The sequence below is a fragment of the Nanorana parkeri genome, unplaced genomic scaffold (genome assembly GCF_000935625.1).
Source record: "Nanorana parkeri isolate BGI_ZX_2015 unplaced genomic scaffold, ASM93562v1 scaffold169, whole genome shotgun sequence".
In the NCBI taxonomy this organism is placed as follows: Eukaryota; Metazoa; Chordata; class Amphibia; order Anura; family Dicroglossidae; genus Nanorana; species Nanorana parkeri.
This window is the reverse complement of record NW_017306437.1, coordinates 1949872-1970171: the sequence shown is the minus strand read 5'-3', so window position 1 is coordinate 1970171 and position 20300 is coordinate 1949872. Positions and strand designations below refer to the sequence as shown.

The 20300-nt window shown below is 41.2% G+C and overlaps 2 protein-coding genes across 2 annotated transcripts in view; both read left to right on the top strand.

The window, feature by feature from the left end:
* The first annotated feature begins 11464 nt into the window (after window positions 1-11464).
* LOC108785600 (interleukin-1 beta-like) lies at window positions 11465-14458 on the top strand. Its single transcript, XM_018554692.1, has 4 exons — window positions 11465-11657; window positions 12170-12349; window positions 12583-12725; window positions 14220-14458. The coding sequence occupies exons 1-4, from the start codon at window positions 11513-11515 to the stop codon at window positions 14433-14435; spliced, it is 684 nt and encodes a 227-aa protein (XP_018410194.1). The 5' UTR covers window positions 11465-11512; the 3' UTR covers window positions 14436-14458.
* Window positions 14459-17681: 3223 nt separating this feature from the next.
* LOC108785587 (interleukin-1 beta-like) overlaps window positions 17682-20300 on the top strand; it is a 10131-nt gene continuing 7512 nt past the window's right edge. Inside the window, exons 1-2 of the mRNA XM_018554678.1 lie at window positions 17682-17775; window positions 19032-19125. Coding sequence (XP_018410180.1) covers window positions 17682-17775; window positions 19032-19125 — 188 coding nt within the window. The remainder of the gene's footprint in view (window positions 17776-19031; window positions 19126-20300) is intronic.

Below are 20300 nucleotides of genomic sequence, written 5' to 3'. Positions count from 1 at the left end.
GTTGAGGATGGGGAATGCTCTGACCTCAGCTGATTGGGCCAGCACTGACAGTTTCCTTCCAGGTTTGGACGAACTCAAGCTTGGGCTTCATCCTATGGACAAGTGTCGCTGGTAAAGGACGTGAGAAGTTTGTGATGGTCCCTTTCACTTTTTCAACACTCTCTTGCAAGATGTTTCATCATTACAGTCCATGAACGTTAGCAGCCGTATTACCCAACTTTATATCTCTGTAAACATGTAGATAGACACTTCAGTTCAGTTGTAGCAAGTAACAGGTTCTTTTTGACAACTTTCCCCTGAAAGGAGAAGTAGTACAGGCATAAGGATAAGAAAGTACAAGAAAAGTCTGCAGTTATACAAACTAGAGGAAACACAAAACCATATTTATACACTTCAGTCTCACGGCTTTTCTCCCTTTTGTACGACCAAAAGTATCAATTTCATGCCAAATAACATTTTTCTTTGTTGTCTATACTATCAAATTTTGCATTTTTTTAAGGGGACAGAGAGTGAATTAATTTGCAATTTGAATACAAATAGTATTTATAGTTGTTTTATTAGGCAGAAATATAGAAAAAAAACTGCAATCGCCTGTAATTTCTTTATTTTTTGCCAAATTCTACCTTGAAGTGTATCTAAACCCAAGAACAAAAATGTAATATAGCAGCAGCAGATTACCGGTCCATAGATGTGGTGGCTGCATTAGTTTTCTTTTTTTCTGTTTTTTTTTTTCCTTTATGATTACCTGGTAATCTTTCCAGTAACAAAGCTCCTATCCTGGGGGGACAATGCTTAATCACTGTGCTTTGTAAAGGGGCATGTCACCCTAGGACAGGAAGTTTGTTACTGACGAGGTCACCAGGTGAAGATAAAGGAAAAAAGCCTGAAAAAAGAAAACCTTGCAGCCACTGCATTTAAGGGCCCAATCACACTTGTGTGCTGTGGCAATGCACGCTTTACTGTTGGTTCCAGCAACACATGGCAACACACTGCCTCTATGTGCTGTGCTTGTGGTGCCATTCATCCTGAATGGCACCCCGACACATTGTACAGTAGAGTGCAACACAGGATATATACCACACATTGTGTTACACTACGTTGCTAAAAAATTGTAAAGTGCGTTTTTTGAGCCATTGCGGGGAATTAACATATTCATGCCAATGCTCAAAGTAAAGTCATGGATTGTTAAAGTGTTATTCTGCCCTAAAAACTGGAAAATATTACAGCTATGGCTGTATTTGTGTCAGGGTTTCTTACCCTTCCTTGTCCAGTTGAGTTGCAGCCTGTCTTCTGCTGCAGTGTATCTGACACTGTTTGTTCCTCTTTGGCGCCCTCTTATGACCAAACCGTAAACATCATTATTCTGCAACTACTAACAAACTACTGGCAACTTCCTGTCTCAGAATGATGATGCAGCACCAGTTCACTATTTAACTAGCAGCTTGTCCATTCAGTCTGCGCCCTTTTGTGCTTTCTGAAGTACTCTGCTGTTGTTCCTGTTCTCCTTGTATGACCCTGGCTCTGGCTGACTGATCTCCTAGTTCCTGACTCCGGCTATTGTTCCTGTTCATCCTGCTCTCAGTGTTACCTGACCTGGTTCGGCTGACTACCTACCTGCCTTTGGCATCTGACCTCAGGCTTGGCACCGACGTCCTGGACTTTCTCCATTGGTTTTTGCCATTTTTGTTTATTGTTATTTTCAATAAAATCCTTTTATTTTTTTAACCTGCATTGAGATTCTGTCTGGTTTCTTGGTTCCCTGACAGTTTGACAACTAGCAGTTTCAGCACCGCACACTGCTCAGCATTTTAATATGAGACTTCAGCAGAAAGTGGGTTCCACAAATTTGAGAATTCAGGCAGCCAAAGTGGCTAAACAAATTCAGACACAAATGAGGAAAGCTGCGTTTTAGATAGAAAATAAAAGACATGCCGAGAAAAAGAAAGCACACCCAACAATACCTCAATCTCAGCAATAAAACAAAGTGTCCCGTCAAGAGCTTGCAAACTCCACTATACAGCACACTAAAAGCAATTTAGGCCAGTTTAAAGGAAAAAAAACCTTTCCATACAAACAAATATGAGGAAGTGACGCTTCCTTCGGAAGTGCTGAATTTCTCGTCTTGAGCAATATTTGATTACCATTACAGGCTAAGGGTACTTTAGATTTAAAGTTCAAGAATCTCACGCCTCTGCCAAATGTTTTTACTGCTGTATGTGTCACTGTTTGCTAGGACAGGACATGATTGGAGATCTCTTCAATGGGGACATAGACAAAAACACATTTTTAGAAGAGTGAAAAGGCGCTAAAACGCCTGACAAGTCTTCATGTTAAGGTGACAACTGCTTCCCCTATTTCTTGTATGGTTATTACAGGAAAAAAAATGCAGGGAAAATATCCGCCAATAGACAGACAGAAATAAAAACCTGACCGTAACTATTCTCTAGTCCAGCATTTCTCAACCTTTTTCGAGTCACGGCACCCTTTAAAAGTATGCAAAATCTTGAGGCGGCCCAGTCTAAAATGTAAACACGTACTGTACATGTGTGACACCCTCCAAAATCCATACCAGACCCCTATCCCAGATAGGTACTGCTATGGATTTTAAGGGGGACCCAATTCAAAAGCACACAAAAAAGGGGTTCCTACCTTCACATCAGTGTCCCTCCTTCAAATCAGAAGCCCCCCCCCCTTCACATCAAAGACCCCCCTTTACATCAGGGCCCCCTTTACATTAGGTGTCCCCTTCAGATCAGGAGCCTTTCTTCACATCAGAGCTCCCCTCACATGAAGAGCCACCCCTTCACATCAGAGTTCCCTCTTCACATCACAAGTTCCCCTTTAACATCAAGAGCCCTCTTCACATCAGGACCCCCCTTTACATTAGGAGCCCGCTTCAGATCGGGAGCCCTGCTTTACATCAGAGCCTCCCCCTCACACTAGGAGGCCCCCTTCACATCAGAGTTCCTTCTTCATCTTCACATCACAAGACCCCTTAACATCAAGAGCCCTCTTCACATCAGACCCCCCTCCTTTCATCAGGAGCCGTCTGCAGATCAAGAGCCCCCCTTCACATCAGAGTTCCCTCTTCATCTTCACATCACAAGCCCCCGTTAACATCAAGAGCCCTCTTCACATCAGAGCCCCCCCCCTTACACCAGGACCCCATTTACATTAGGAGCCCCTTCAGATCAGGAGCCCCCTTCACATCAGAGTTCCCTCTTAACATCACAAGCCCGCCCCCGCCTTAACATCAAGAGCCCTCTTCACATCACAAGCCCCCCCATTTCACATCAGAAGCCTGCCTGTACAATGGGAAAGGCATTACGATGTGGGAAAATTTCAAGGCACCCCTGAGGAAGGCAGGAGGTACCCTGGTTGAGTAAGGCTGCTCTAGTCTATCCAGACTAAAAAAAATAAAGAGGGCTGAAGTTTATTTCCTGTTGAAAGATTATTTCTCACTTCCTGTCCAAGAAAGAGGTGTCACCAAAAAAGAAATTGAGGAGAAATCATGTCAGTTGGAGCGTGCTGCATCCATAACTAAAACAATAAAGTTAAAAAAAAAGTTCTACTGAAACACAATAAAACATGAACAAAGTTGTTGGCGCTATATAACTCCTGTATTATTATAATTATAATAATAATAATAACAGTTAACCGTGTACAAAGTGGAGCAACACATAGCAGCCAGATATTAGTTTACTGTAGCCAGATGCACTGATTTTAACAATCCTCATTAAGCTGGTCAAGCGTGGACAAATGAAACAAAATCCCCAACTTTTCTAGATGGCACCAGATGCACAGCACCAATCCTATATTGGTAATATATCCGTAAGATGGAAATATTATATTCTAAGCTGAATGATATCAGACACGAAGCTGAATCATCCTACTAAGCTTTATCTGGCGCTATCAATTTCCTTCCTTCTTATGGTAAATACTTCCAGGATGTCGAGTATGAATGAGTGTGTGGGTGCTGCTTTTATACATCAGTTTTACCTTATTTGTACTGTTTTTACCTATATAACTAAGACAGAGATATTAAAAATAGCCTTTTTTTTCCAGCTACATGCATATGATACAAAGTAAATATTTTTTATTTTTGCACTAAATGGAACATGTAATAAATTGTGGTCAATTTTATATGTATTTATTTTTAAGAGACACTATACTCTGGAGTTAAATTTTAAAAATGCATTCAAGTACCTTAAGGGCTTGTTCACACCAAATGCAGACCAGATCTGCATGCGTTTCTGCACATGCAGTGCAGTTTGTTATACTGCGATTTTTGCCGCGTTTTTGATGCGTTCCATGCCATTTTTGGTTAAAAAAAAGATATTTTTTTTTTTTTAGTTTAGAATGGGCTTTCAGTGCGTTCCAGTGCGTTTGCGTGCATTTTTTTCCACCCAGCTGTGTGATTGACAGCTGGCTCTGCCTATCTAGAGGCAGAGTCAGCTGTACCCACCCCCTCCCCCGTCCGTTCCGCCAGTCAGCACTCTCCGCAGTGACATGATCGAGAAGTGAGCGAGCGACGGTATGTGTTCGCTCACTTCCCGATCTACTGAGCCGACCTGTGACAGTCTCATTGTCACACGTCGGCTTGAACTATGAGGTGAGTGAAAATCACTCACCTCATAGTTCTCCTTTAAGGTCTGGGTGTTTTTTTACCCTAATGCATTCTCTGCATGGGGTAAAAAAGGCCCAGCAGCTTTTTTCTCCCCCAGTCCCCCTCACACTTACCTGTCAGCTACGCTCGTCCCTGCCGCCAGTCCCGAAGCGATCCTCTGTTCCCCGTACTTCCTGGTTGTGGGGGGAGGATACTGATGGCAGAGGAGCCATAGGCTCCTTCTTCCATCAATCAAATAGAAAAGGGGCATGGCCTGCCACAGGGCTGTGTATCTATGGACGCACACAGCCACTGCGGGCACGAGCGCGCGCCTCCATTAGAACGATGGTGGCACCCGTAGAGGGGACGGGGAGAAGATTGCTGCCAAAACCCACTAGAAAACCAGGAATTAAAAACTTTTAAAGAAAAACGGCAACAGCCTCAAGCAAAGGTGGGTCTCCTTGTAGGAAATATTTTTTTAAAAATGAGGCTTTAATATCACTTTAACTAGTAACAAAAATGTATTTTTATTTGTGTGTCACTCGGCTGTAGATCCTCAAATCATCTCTGAATTGGTGCTGACACTGTCCTTCCTTCTGGAGGGGGGCTACTTTTGTTCCCGATCGTCCCTGTGTGTGGTGTAAATTAGTCACCACTCCAAGCTCACTCCTGTGATGGACTACAATCTCAATACAAATCAGTAAACTAAACGTGAGATTGTAATCCATCACAGGAGTGAATCGATGCAAGGTACACTGTTTCACACTTTCAGTCTGGAGAGTCACGTTTGACCGACCAGCCGGCTGTTTTACAATTTTCATCTAATCGCTATTGTGTGTTTTTATATACAATAAATTCCTTATTTACTACACCATGAGCATATTGCTCTCTTTCTTTATGGCCTCGATTGGGAGATAATTATAGGATCCTAGCGAGCTTCAGGGACGAGAGGACGTAGAGCTCTGGCTTTCATCCCGGCGAGGTAAACTGCCTTAATAACACCTTACCTGTGGTGAGTGCATACCCTAGAGGGGATTCCTTTGGTTTTCGTTGAACACATCACAGATTTATTGTTTTTTGGGGAAACAAATTGGGGTTGATTTACTAACCTTATAAACACACCACGAACATGTATACACCTCTGTAGTGTGTTCCCTCCCAGCATGATCTATGGGTGGAATCTAAACACCTTTGTAGTGTGTACACACCCAGCAGGTGTGTTGTGCAAAGCCAAGCATGAATTGCAAGGTGATGTTGTGTAAATTAGCTCTATGTTGTGTTGCTTGCGTTGATGAATGCAGGAATGTAAATGCATGAGCTAACCATTTTTGTCTAAACTGTGAAGCAGCATTATATATGCATCATGTGCATATATAATGCTGAATAAAGAAAATAAACTTTTTTGGCTGATTTTTTGTTTTTTTGTTCCCATTTTGAACTTTAAATTAAAGTAAATGTATTTAATTGGAATTCTTTCGACAAGCCACGAGAGATCAAAAGAAAACTTTTTTGTCAGATTGTGAATGCTTTGTTGTCACATTGGAATAAGGTTTTGTGTTGCAAAACTTTTCACTTTAATACTTTCGTTTCACTTCACTTATTAGCAACTTAATATAATATTTGTTTTGGAATTTTGCTGGTTTAGATACTTTCACAGTTACACCTGTCTTTTCCTTTGAGAGAGGTCTGAACAGACAGTGCCTTTTAGTATTGAGATTTATAGTTTGCAGTGTGGATGTTTTTGCATGTACGAGTTGTCACATGTTGTGCACCTTTATTTACACAGAGATTTGATTAATTTACATATCATTCTTTGTGAAGATTATGCTTGACACTTTATTGTACTATTTTATTTAACACCGAGAGGCTTTTAGCGCTGTACCTTGCATCGATTAACCCATAAGGCTTACCGCCTGAGTCTAGCAGCTTCTAGCTGGTCCGGTTTTTCTGTTTGGTTCTTTTTTCCATTAGCGCAGGTTTTGTCTATTATCATCACAGGAGCGAGCTTGGAGTGGTGACTACTTTACAACACACGCAGGGACCTTGGGGAACAGAAGTAGCCCCCCTCCAGAAGGAAGGACAGTGTCAGCACCAATTCAGAGATGATTGGAGGATCTACAGACGAGTGAAACACAAAAAAGATACATTTATGGTAATAGTTAAGGTAATTGAATGTATTTTTAAGATTTAACCCCTGAGCTTAGATTACACACAGATTACAAGGATGCATTCATGTATGAAACCACAAGGTAAAAGTTAAAAAGGCTTTACCCATCAAAGGGATAATTTACACAGGTATCAGAACAGGTGGGGTGGGACTTAATGAGTATTTTAAAGTAGTATTTAACTCTCAAATCTTTTAGCAATATTGAATCCAGATCAATCAAATATACAATGCCTAGCAAGGTTTTTTTTTTAATTTTTTTGCCCAAGCACTTATAGTCATCATGTTTCTGAACAGCTCCAACTCTCTCAGCTCAGCTTAAATGAACTTCCTGTCCATTGCAAGATTACAAGGGACAGAGCCATTTCTAGAAGACATCCATCTATTAGCTTGGAGAAGGGGGGATGGAGGAGAGAGGAGCAGAGAGCAGGGGAGGGTCTCGCCTTGCTGTCCTGTGTGTGGAGCAGTCTCCAGTAACTGTCCACCTACTGGCTTGGAGAAGGGAGAAAGGAAGAGGCAGCAGGGAGCTGGAAAGTGTATTGCCTTGCTGCACCTCTGTGATTGTGTAGAAACACACAGCTTACTAGCACACACAAGGATGGCTTCATAGGACCCTGCAAGGGAAAGGAGCCACCCTAAAACATGATATCAGGGCCAGTGCTCAGGGGACCAGCTGATTCTGCAGGAAACTAAAACTTTTAAACATCAAGAAGTAGCATCCATTGTAAGTGATTTCATCAGCATTTAAAATAGCTTCAATATCTTTTAATGTTATTATCACTTTAATGCTCACTAGGTGGTTCTTTGTCTTCTATGATGGGGAAACAGGTGAATGGAGTCAGTTGGTTTAAAGGGAAAATGGTTTAGGGTTAATTTTGTAAAATTTTTTTGGGTGTAAACATTTTTCCAGCGTTTTTCCACCTACATGCAAATGTTACAAAGTCAATGTTTTCATTGTTACACTAAATAGAAGAATGGAATGGATTTTGGTCAGTTTTCTATTGATTGTCTTTTTAAAGCTTACACATGTAGATGTGATTTTCCCCATTTGTTTTCTTTAGATGTGTAAATGTTCTCGGTGAGCATTTTTAATGCTCGTTAGGTGGTTCTTTGTCTTTCATTATGGAGAAACAGGGAGAGGGGGGAAGGGGGAATGGAGTCCGGTGGCTTAAAGGAAAACTGTAATAGTTTGTGTGTGCGAATCCAAAGTCTGGCTAAACCAAATTTCCATTCCTTTGGCAGGTAGAACAGATCACATATTTGTATTTCAATTGTGTATTTAAATACTTGCAACCTATTGCAGTTGTATGGATAGTGTAGTAAGCAAGCACATGCAATCAATGTAAAATGACACATAATTCTATTATCATTTGAATTTACATTGTGAAGTGTATACATTTTTTTTATTTAAATTTTGCATTATATACAGTGAGGGGAATTTATCAAAACTGGAGCAGCTGTGTATGGCAACCAATCAGCTTATCTCTTTCATTTTCAAATCTTAACTGAACAAACTGAAGAGAGAAGCTGATTGGTTGCCATGCAGACCTGCTCCAGTTTTGATAAATTCCCCTCAATATGTTCACGTTATATTTTGCATAATATATGCTCCTTCACACACATGGGTGATTCTGAGACATGGGTGTAGGTTATTGTGATTTTGTGTATGCGGAATGTTACATGTAAGATTATTCAATCTGAGTTTATTGAATTCATTTTTAAAACAAATATACAAAGAGAAAAATAATACAGAGTACATCCGCAGCAAAGATCAAGGCATGCTGAATGTACAAAGAAGGACAGAACACTGGCAACAAATCTGTAGAAGTAGATACAAACTGCACTTGACTTCACACGAAGAACAAGGATACAAGGATAGGTAGTAAGGTCATCGTTGCTGTGGGGGATATTATTATCTAAAACGTAAAACAGGTCTACGTAATTGACCACAATTAAGGAAGAAAACACATAAAATCACCATATATTCTGTTAAACATAAACAAGCGTTCAGAAAAGAATCAACTTCATTTTGTGCTGCTCTATGTAAGAGAGTGATTGCACCATCTAAGTACTAACACTGCATTCCTGATTCATTTGTACATCTAGCATTGAAGCACTAAGCACATTCACACACATACACAGGTACTATCTGGTACTATCACCAATCCCAATGGCATTTAACAATCAGCAAATGTCCACTTCACTTCACTAATAGTCACGGCTCTCTGCAGGTAGATGATCAAGAAGTGAACGAGCGACGGTATGTGTTCGCTCACTTCCCGATCTATTGAGCCGACGTATGACAGTTTCGTTGTCACATGTCAGCTCGAACTATGAGGATGAGTGATTTTCACTCACCTCATAGTTCTCCTTTAACAATAAGCAAATGTCCACTTCACTTTCTGAACTGAGCTTAGCTCAAAGAAAATGGTAAAGTTTTCTTTGGATTTTTGCTTGCACGATTGGTAAAGTCAATAATCCCCTTATTCACTAGGTTATATAAACATTCCTTTCTTCTTTAGTGAAATAACAATTTTCCTGTAGTGGCTGTATATTCCCCCGAAATTGAGGAAAGACTTCTGATTATGATGAAATATAGTGTAGGCGTCACATCCTGGTGTGATGGTCAATACACAACAATCACATTTACTGCTGTGCACTGTTTTTCTGCAAGGGGCGGATGTGAAAATCCTACATTGCTCAAGAATTCAAAGCCTTGCCTACATTGCCTATATAACGAGCTGAACGGAGGTGTTAAGCCACATTCACAAACACCAAACACAAAGCATCACAGAAAATTGTTCGTACAGAGGACTACTCTCAGTTTGCTGATTTTCCTCATCACAAGGTAAGAATAATTTTCTTCCTATGTTTTTAAAATGTCACTTCATCTGTTTGTACTGGAGCAGGGTATGCCTGTGTTACAATGTATTAATGTCTTTTTTCTCTTATTATCTCTCCACAGAAAGTACAATGGCAGTTGTTCCTGAATTAAATGACCTCCCAATGGACAGTTACAGGTACGGGCACTCAATTATTTAGTAGTTTTGTGAAATTAAAAATCCTGAGGCAGGTGAATGTTAAAGTCAGCAATATAAATGAACAAACACACATATATATATTATTGATAGCTAGATATGTTGAAAATCAGTAGCTCTTGTTACAACCAATACATATACATACAGGTGAAACTCGAATAATTAGAATATCGTGCAAAAGTAATTGCAGTAAGTGCTGCAAAAGGGGCCCAAACCAAGTACTGAGTACATATGCATGCTTGTACTTTTCAGAGGTCCGATATTGTTCTATGTACAATCCTTGTTTTATGGATTGCATGTAATAATCTACTTTTTTGAGGTTGTGGATTTGGGGTTCTTGGGGTTTTCATGAGCTGTAAGCCATAATCATCACAATTATGACAAATCACGGCTTGAATTATCTTGCTTTGCATGTAATGAGTCTATCTCATATATTAGTTTCACCTTTTAAGTTGCATTAGTGAAATAAATGAACTTAGCACAATATTCTAATTATTCGAGTTTCACCTGTATATAGCTGCAAGGAGTTTGCATGTCCTCCCTGTGCTTACGTGGGTTTCCTCAGGGTACTCCGGTTTCCTCCCACACTCCAAAGACATGCTGGAAGGTTAATTGGCTCCTGTATAAATTGTCCCTTATATGTATGCATGTGAGATAGGGACCTTAGACTGTAAGCTCCTTTAGGGCAGGGACTGATATGAATGTGCACTGTGTAAACGCGCTGTGTTAAATTGCCAGCGCTATAAAAATACCAATAATAACTAAAATAAAATATATGTGTGTATTTTACGCACACACATGCATTATCATTAGCTAGAAAAGTTGAATGTTACTAACTCCAGTTGCAAGCAGATTGGCACTATTGTGACAATACTTTGCCCATGTTCATTTACAGTGGAATAAACAAAAACTCTTTTTCTTTTTTCTGTTTAGTGAAGAAGAATTCTATGCAGAGTGCTCTTCTGAAATTAAGGTAAATTGTGGTTGAAATAAAGTCATTTTACATTGATTACATGTGCTTATTTGCTACACTATCCATACAACTGCAATTGCTTGCAGACATTTAAATACACAATTGAAATACAAATATGTGATCTGTTCTACCTGCGAAAGGAATGGAAATTTGGTTCAGCCTGACTTTGGATTTACACACCTCTGATCCAGCTTCCTGTGCCGACTTTCTTCACATTGGACAATGAGAGAGCATGATCACGCTGATGATGAATTGTCCAATGAGCAGGAGACACAACCATCTACAAAGCTAAAATATAACACATGATATATATAGTGCTCTCACCTACCTGTGTATGCTGCGTGGCGGGATGTGTAAATCACAAGATGGGGAAAAAGAATCCATAGACTTTGGCGGGAGGAGCAGTTCACATAGATGCATTGTAGCTGTGTAGTTAGCTGTTTGCACGCAGTTCTGCTTTAAGAATGAGATAAGACTCTCATTAGAAAAAATAATTTTGGTGTGCCCACCATATATGCAGTAATTTGGGGACAAAGCTGCTTTAGTTGGGATGATATTACGTATATGCCGGTTAATTCCTTATTATATCTAAACAGTCAATATTTACTATTTTTACCCTAATAAATCTAAATTTGCATTTTTTTTGTGTTGTACAGGTCGATGTGAACCATTATGGATGGAAAGCTTCCATTTCTACTCAGTCTGGCTACAAGTCTAGTATAACTCGGGAGATGATGAAGCCAAGAAGACCTGCGCCGTCCTTAAAGAAAGCAATCAAGTTAATAGTAATTGTTGGACGGGTGTCAGGAAGGAAAGGTTTCGCGGCAGAGTGCATGTTCGATGACCAGGATCTACTGAATCACATCTTGGTGGAGGGTAAGTTCCTAAGCACCTGAAATAAAAGGAATTGTATCTAGAACTTACATTCACATCAGTCCCTGCCCCCAAATGTCTACAATCTATGGTCACCTTTTCAAATGTATACATTACACATACTGGGGCCAATATAGACAGGTGCAAAATAACGTACCTCCAAGCTCTCTCCCATGATGGACTACCATCTCAATACTAAGTAGTATACTAAACGTGAGATTGTAGTCCATCACAGGAGCGAGCTTGGAGTGGTGACTACTTTACAACACACACACAGGGACCATGGGGAACAAAGGTAGCCACCCTCCAGAAGGAAGGACAGTGTCAGCACCAATTCAGAGATGATTGGAGGATCTATAGCCGAGTGATACACAAATAAGATACATTTTTGTTCATAGTTAGGGTACTTGAATGCGTTTTTAAGGTTTAGTTCCTGAGTTTAGTGTCAGTTTAATGTACAGGAGATTATTTAAACAAGACACATCTCTAACACGCTTTTTTTTTTCTGTCTTTAGATGGCATTTCCTTCAATAAAGTAGAGGAGACGTGTGCAGCCGCACCCAAATTCCGCTACAGTAACACAACAGTATACATGATTCGGGACAGCAGGCAGAAGAGTCTGATGCTGCAAGAATACCAAGGAAGTGCCCACATGGTGGCTTTGTTTTTACAAGGGAACAACCGTACCAAAGAAGGTAAGCTGTGATTTGCAGATAGGTGTTCAACAGTATACAATAATCTGTTGTGTTGGAATGTATTGATCTTTCATTCCCTGACATAAGGGACATAACAAGCCAGCTAGTTTAATTAAACAAATAACACATTTGTGGATATAGAAGGTATCTTTGTGTGATTTTTCATTCAAATCTATATCCTGTGAAGATAGAATAAGAACACATTTTTCATAGGTCTTCTTATTTCTTTTTAGCAAAGATAAACATGGATGCCTACAGGTCTTCACCTTTCAATGGACAGACACAGCCAGTTACATTGGGTCTTGTAGGTCGCAACCTCTATTTATCTTGCGTAGTCGAAGAGGGAGACCAAAATACTCCAATCTTATCACTAACGGTAAGCATTAATTACTGTTTTTTTAGTGTGTGTATGTGTGTATATATATATATAATAATTATACTATAATATTTGGAAGTTTGAAGTTTAAGCATTACCCTTTATTTTCTAACTTCACTTATAAAAGATGCAAGCTTTCAGGATTCCTTAGATCTCGTTGTCAGGCTTTATACAATACTATATTAATACTGTATGTTAAAAGCGAAAAGCATAAAATAAGATACTGTATAACCCACTGAAATGCAATAGGAATATATTAGCATAGGCATAGTTTTATATATTGATAAGTCTTAATTAGGGATGCACCAATACTTTTCAGATACCAGTGTCGATACTTGGCATTTTCATGAGAGCTACCAGGGTTGCAGCTGGGACCTGGCTCTGGCGCTCCACCACTTTACCACTTTCCTGAAATCATTAGTCTGTATTGTTTTAGAAAAACTGAGACATGACAATAAACAAAAATGTATCAGTACTTCTATCTGTGTGTACTTGGGCAAGTATCAGTACTTTTATCTGTGAGTACTTGGGCAAGTATCAGTACTTGTACTTGCACAAATGGCATCGGTGCATCCCTTTATTTATATTTTAAAAAACAAAATTATACATTAAAACAGAGATGTACAAATCCCAGGAGCTCCGTGTGCTCCTTACAAATGACAGCGGCCTCCTAACTTTTGAATTTGTCTCTAGTCTAGTCTTGGAGCTCAAAAAGTAGCTGTACTTGTACTTAGTACGGTACTTGGTATCGGTGCATCCCTAGTCTTAATAAATATTTCTATCCTGCATTTATATGTCATTTTAAGTAGTCTAAAAGCTTATAGTACAACTGGACCTTTGGTTTAGTCCACCTAGAAAAATACTTGCCTTTATCCAGCAATCATGTGCAGTGCTGCACAGCCTTACTTTAGAAGGCATCCTAACCAGGCCTTCCTCATCTTGTGCATGCTTGCTGCGGCTGCATTCATTCCTATGGAAAGAGCCATATCCTACAAAACCTCTGGAGGCCCCCATCTTCATAGGAATAAACGGGGCCATTGCGGGCATGTGCATGATGAAGAGGACCTGGTGGGGAAGCTACATCAAGGATAAAAGTAACTATTATTCCTGGTGGGCTGCACTCATGGGGTGGAGGCCTTAAAGCACAACTTGTACCAAAGGTTACCGTAATTTGTCTTTTAAAGAATAATTGTAATTCTGGGTGAGGGCACAGTCTAAGGTTGGCCCATATGTGTTTGTGAATATTTTCCTCAATACGGCAAAATTAGGAATTGTGTATCAAACCCTGGTAGGTCAGATTTGATTGAACCGGTTAAAATACTGCTATTACAGTCACACAAACCTACTGCCTACCTACATACAGTATTATATTTCCGGATGGGGGGGAGTCATGGGCTACCATTGATTATGTTTTCCGTGGGCCAATTTGTTTAGCTTTTTTTTTTTATTCCTAAAACTCATCTAAAACTCTTCTCTTTGGTATTTCTTTAATAGGAGGTCACAAACATCCAGACAAAAGAGAGCAATGACCTGATGCCCTTCCTCTTTTATAGAAGAGAAAACATTTCTACCAGGAAGAACACCTTTGAATCAGTTGCTTTCCCCGGCTGGCATATTTGTACCTCTCAGGCTGAAAACCAGTTTGTACAAATGAAGCCACAAAGTGATCAAGCACACATCAGAGATTTCCTGCTTTATCCGCCCCAATAAGCTCAGAACCAACCCATGCATGTATGTACCATGTACAGTGCAAAACCATGAGTCTATTCTGTTACATATCTGAATTATTAGTTGACCCAAACTGCTGTTCAGATGTGACAGAATCAGCTACCTGTAATTACTTTTATAAAGTTCCTAGTCTCGGTCAGAGAACAAAACAGTAACTCCATTAAGAGTTATTAAATCGTGTTGTATTTATATATATTATTTTGTAATATTTATTGCGATTTGTAATACAGTGCAGGGTATATATCGCTGTTTTGTAGTCTATTTTTTACGTATTTATTTATCTATTTTGTTATTTATTGTCAGCAGCAAATATATTACAAAAGAATATAAAAAATGACATGACATAAATGAGTTTGCCTTATCCTAAGGTAAACGCAGTCTATAAAGTTTTTAATATTACTATACAGAATGAAGAAGACAAAAAAACAAACAATGCTAATAATTCATATTTATGAACTGTATATTTGTAATTTTTATGAAAATTATTGTATTATTTATGACAGACTTTGATGTAAATAAACTCGATAGAAACAAACATTCTTGTGTGATGTTTAGGCTTGATGATGCTGATGATTAAACCACCTTTAAGTCCAGGCCATTTTCAAGTTTACATGATGGGAAATGTATAAAAAAAAGAGCCAGCTGCAGAACGTGGGACTTTTTAGGTGTCAAAAGTGAATATGCACAAAAATTGTCTATATAAAATAAAATGTTTATTAATAGAAATGAAAACCATATTGATATATTTATCTAAAAACAATGTATTGAGGATGCATCATCTGCTGAGCTGAACATATCATCAGATGAAGAGCTGATCTGTGCTCTGCTCTTGCTGCACAGAGATAGCAGCTATGCATGTCGCAAGCTACACCTGATACCTAAAGTGACATTAAAGTCAAACGTTTGTTTCCCCTTCCCAATCCCGCTGTAGGCACTTACCTTAAATGATGTCTCCTGATCCGATCATCTTCTTCTTTGCTGCCATTTTCAACTGTCCCTCCAGCGCTGGTGCGGGTCTCCGATCCAGCGCTGACACCTCTGTGTTAGCTGGCACTTCCTGTCACACAGAGTCTGTGTGGGTGCATGCTGCTCCATAGACTTACCTTGTGTCTCTCCTCGTCTCCTGGCCAAAGATCTAAACTGCGTATGCACCCGCTCCAAGATCCTTTGCGGCCATCCTAAACTCTTCAGATGTTTGGACGGGAGCACGCGGCGAAGACACAGGTAAGTTTTAATGTTTGAAAGGGTTTTTAAAAAAAATTTTTGGTATATATCTACTGCTTGCTTGCAGTAGATATATGCAAAAAACGCTGAGGGTTTATTAACCCTTTAATATAACTTGCTTCCTGCTACTTCCTGTCCAACCTCCTCTCTCTCTCTCCCTAATTAAATCCTGCTCAGACCATCCTGCTTTGGAGAGCCTGTCACCAGCCGAAGATCAAATGCAACGCCTAGCTCTGGGAATTAAACTCCCAGCAGGCTAAAAACAAATAATGCTGCTTCTATAGGATCTTACCTCCCGCCTGGATTGACTGCAAGTCGCAGTCACCTCAACTTTTTCAGTCCCTGCTCCTGCCCCAGCAGCTGCCATGTCACCTGCAACACCCAACTCTTCCTGCCTTTGTTTGCCTCCACCACCTAATTTTTCTGGTGATCCTAAGGCTTGTCGTGGCTTCATTAATCAGGGTTCCATTCACTTCAAACTTTGCAGCTACCATTTCCTTATAGATCACACCAAGGTGGTGTATATCATCTCCCTCCTCTCTGGTCATGGGCTACTCCACTCTGGAAACGACAGGATGCAATATCCTCCAACTTCCCTGCCTTCTTAGATGCATTGTGGAAAACTTTTGATGAACCAAGAAGAGTGTCTTCTGCAGCTGGGGCACTCCTCCGCCTTTGTCAGGAAGGAATGAATACACAGTCCAATTCTGCACTCTGGCTACTGAACTTTCATGGAATAATGAGGCTCTTAACGCTACCTTCTGGCAAGGCCTATCTGAGTGTATAAAAGATGAACTTGACAGACGCTCTATTCCCACCACTCTAGATAACTTGATCGTTTTGAGTATCCAAATAGACATTTGTTTCCAGGAAGGAGCCCTGGAAAGATTCAGATTATGGTGTCTTCCATCTGGTCATTTAGTACTGGTGTACCAAAATACCTGTATTCTATCCGTCTTCCATCTCTCAAGCCTTGCAAAAACCAATGCAGCTGAGGGGAACCCACCTACAGAGGAATGCAATGAATGCACCCGTCGCTTCAGTGTGCCATTACTGTGGTGTTAAAGGTAATCTCTTGAACTTCGGTCGAGTTCATCCAGGAAACTCAATGGTCTAGTTGACCCTGAGGTAGGTGATCTAGATCTGTCTTTAAACACTGCCAGATTTCCTCATTTCACCGTACCCATTTCTATCCACTGGGCCAGAAATGCTTATAAATTCTTTGCATATGTAAATTCTGGAACTTCAGTGAACAATCCTTGACCTCTGTGTAAGGCATTCCCTTTGTTGCCCTGACTATACCTCTCTCTGTGACCGCAGTAGATGGCTCCTTCTTACCTATAGGCCCCATCCAGATTCAAACCCCCTCTATAGCTTTGCAGATTTGGGTTATGTATCGTGAGAAAATGTCTTTCCTGATTTTGCCTAAATCCACCAATACGATCATTCTAGGTCTCCCTTGGTTGCAAGAACACTCACCGCATTTGGATTGGAACTTTGGACAAATATTGTAGGTACAACCTCCATTGGCTGGGAATTCCACAGCTGCCATACAGCCTCCTCAGTATCCTCAGCCTCCTTTGGTGCTGTTTTGTGCAAAAAGCCTGCAGATCTTCTCCTTCCTCATATAGACTACCACTACTCCATCAAACTCCTACCAGGAACCTCACCTCCCCATGGCCGAATCTATCCACTCTCCATCCTGGAAACAACAGATATGTCTGACTACATCATCAGGAAAAACAACTTGGCCACTGGAGTCACATTATACGTGGTCGAAAATAAAGATGGTTCGCTTTGGCCATGCATTGATTACACGGGCCTTAACCCTATCACTGTTAAAAATCAGTACTTAGATATCTGAACACTTTGACTGACTGCAGGGTGCTCGTGTCTTCACCAAATTAGATCTTAAAAGGTACTTACAATTTAATTAGAATCCAAGAAGGAGAATACTGATAGACAGCCTTTAACACCAGGGATGGGCATTATGAATATCTTGCGATGCCTTTTGGCTTCTATAACGCTCTGGTTGTTTTCCAAAACTTTGTTAAGAAGATCTTCCATGACCTTTTGTATGTGTCAGGATATCGTGCACGTGTGTCTCCACACCGCATGCAGGTATCTATACCAAATATGTGACCACACCAGATAATGCTTATGAACTTATAGTTTAATAGACATACCAAAATCATATAAACATAAGCAACCCCACCAACAACCAACAGTAACATAAAATAGCCAAACTAAATACAAATAGCAAAAAATCACAGACAGACAATAACGGGGCTAGTGAACCTGGGGAGCTACAGATCAGGAGACCTCAGGAGAAGGAGTCAGGGTCCAAGGAGGTAACAGGCAACAGGATTCAGGCAACAGGATACAGGTTAGGGTGACAATACTTAAGGTGCCCACACACCTTGCGATAATCGTACGATAATTGCGGGAAATCCCGCCTTCGTCTGATTATCGCAAGGTGTGTGGAAGGCGTGCGACTGTTTCTAATTTACGGTCGCACGACTTTTGTCTTTCGAGCATGTTCGAAAACCAGCCGAGAATCATACGATTTTCGGCTGGTTTGTAGCATGATCATGAGATAACTGCTGCACGGGCCGGTGTGTGCAAGCGCACACTGACCGTTTAGCATTGCGGTCATCGGAAGCTCGCCCCTCAGCGGGGCGGGCTTGCGATTGGCGCAAGTATGATCTGCCTGTCCAAGATGGGCAGATTGTACATTTTTTTAATTACCTTACAACCATCGCAAGACAAAAGTCTTGCGATGGTTGTAAGGTGTGTGGCCAGCTTAAGGCACCAGCCTCACTGTGAGAAGGGGCTAAATACCCTCCCAGGCCAGCACCAGGTGGAGACTAAGTGCCGACAGCTAGGAGGCGCCCGCAGGTGAGCACCAGAATTGCAGGTTCCAGCACCACCCAGTGGTGGTCTGGCACCTGACAGCCCATGGCTGCTTGAAGACACCTGCCTGGAGACACCTACAGCTGGTGGTATACTGAGACGCCGCGGCTGAAGCAGATCCCGACAATTATGTCTGGATCCGCCCAGCTGCGTGAGTGACAGCTGGCTCTGCCCATCTAGAGGCAGAGCCAGCTGTACCCACCCCCTCCCCCGTCCGTTCCGCCAGCCAGTACTGGAGGATCGGAGCGAGGAGAATCCCTGCGGGGAGAGGTGACTGACAGTGATTGAGAAGTGAGCGAGCGACGGTATGTGTTCGCTCACTTCCCCATCTATTGAGCCGACGTGTGACAGTTTCATTGTCACATGTCGGCTCGAACTATGAGGATGAGTGGAAATCACCTCATAATTCTCCTTTAAAAATCTTCATACGGCCGCTTCCAGGCATAAAACAGCAGCAGATTGCCATCGTCATCCTGTTCCCAAATTCCTACCCGGTGATACGGTTTGGCTCTCTATTAAGCACATCCACCTCCAAGTAACCTTAATTAAATTTGCTGCATCATCGGACCCTTTCTGATCCTCCACTTGGGATAAGTATATAATACGTACCCTGGAGATATCTACTAAGCACATTTGTTGCTGCTGGGATGATAGAGTAAATATCACAGTTTCTGGTGTAATCATCTCCACAAACCAAGCAGAACAAGCAGATTGACCTGTTATGACCTTTTGGACAAGCCTTGCAGTTTAAATTGCTTTTACTTAGGTTAGGGTTTTAAGGGTTAAAATTTCTTCTTGCTTCTCTTTCTGTAAAATGTTAGGAGGGGCTGTAAGATGTAAGGAGTCTGAGGTGGCTTGTCCTTTTTATGTTCATGGTGCTTATCAGATAAATATAATCCTCATATTTCAGTCCCAAGTCTTTCCATTAGGACAGATCACTGTGAAGGCGCTGAGGAAAAACCTGGAATCAACCATCTTGCATGCTGTAACAAAACATCTAAAAGGTTAGAATTTCTTTGCTATGCCGTGTGAATAGGAACACATAAGAAACATATGGAGGGGTTTTCTCAGATTTGACTGCAAAAGTGGAATTACACTTTAAGAGAGATTGAATGAGCTAGTGCAGGGGTGCCCATTAGGTTGATCGCGATCTACCAGTCGATCGCAAAGGAAACACTACTAGATCGCGATGTCCTGTCCTCCCGCTGTGGGGCTTCTCCTCTGGATCCCCGCTGCTCTCCCCCATGTGTATGCAGCGGGGATCAGAGGAGAAGTGAAGGAAGCGCTGCAGCCGGCGGCGGGGAGGAGCAGTGAGGAGAGAGAGCTGCCGATCAGCATCTGACAGCCGGCGGCTCTCTCTTTCTCCTCACCGCTCCACCATGCTGCTGTGACAGCGGCTCCCTCTACCGCTCCCCACCCCCGCAGCTGAAGTGCTTCCTTCACTTCTCCTCAGGTCCCCCGCTGCATCTGCCTGGGAGAGCAGTGGGAATCCAGAGGAGAAGTTGCAGGCTTCTATGTGTCCCCAGTTATGAATGAACAGGAATTGCTTTACATCACTGTTCATTCATGAGTTTCTCAATGGGGAGTAAAACTCTCTACAGAGCCTCCTCCACATTGAGAAACTGGGTAATAGTAAATATTTTCTGAATAAATGGTAAGCCTCTGTGCTTTCCATTCATTTAGAACAAAAAAAGAGATTGAGGACTTTTT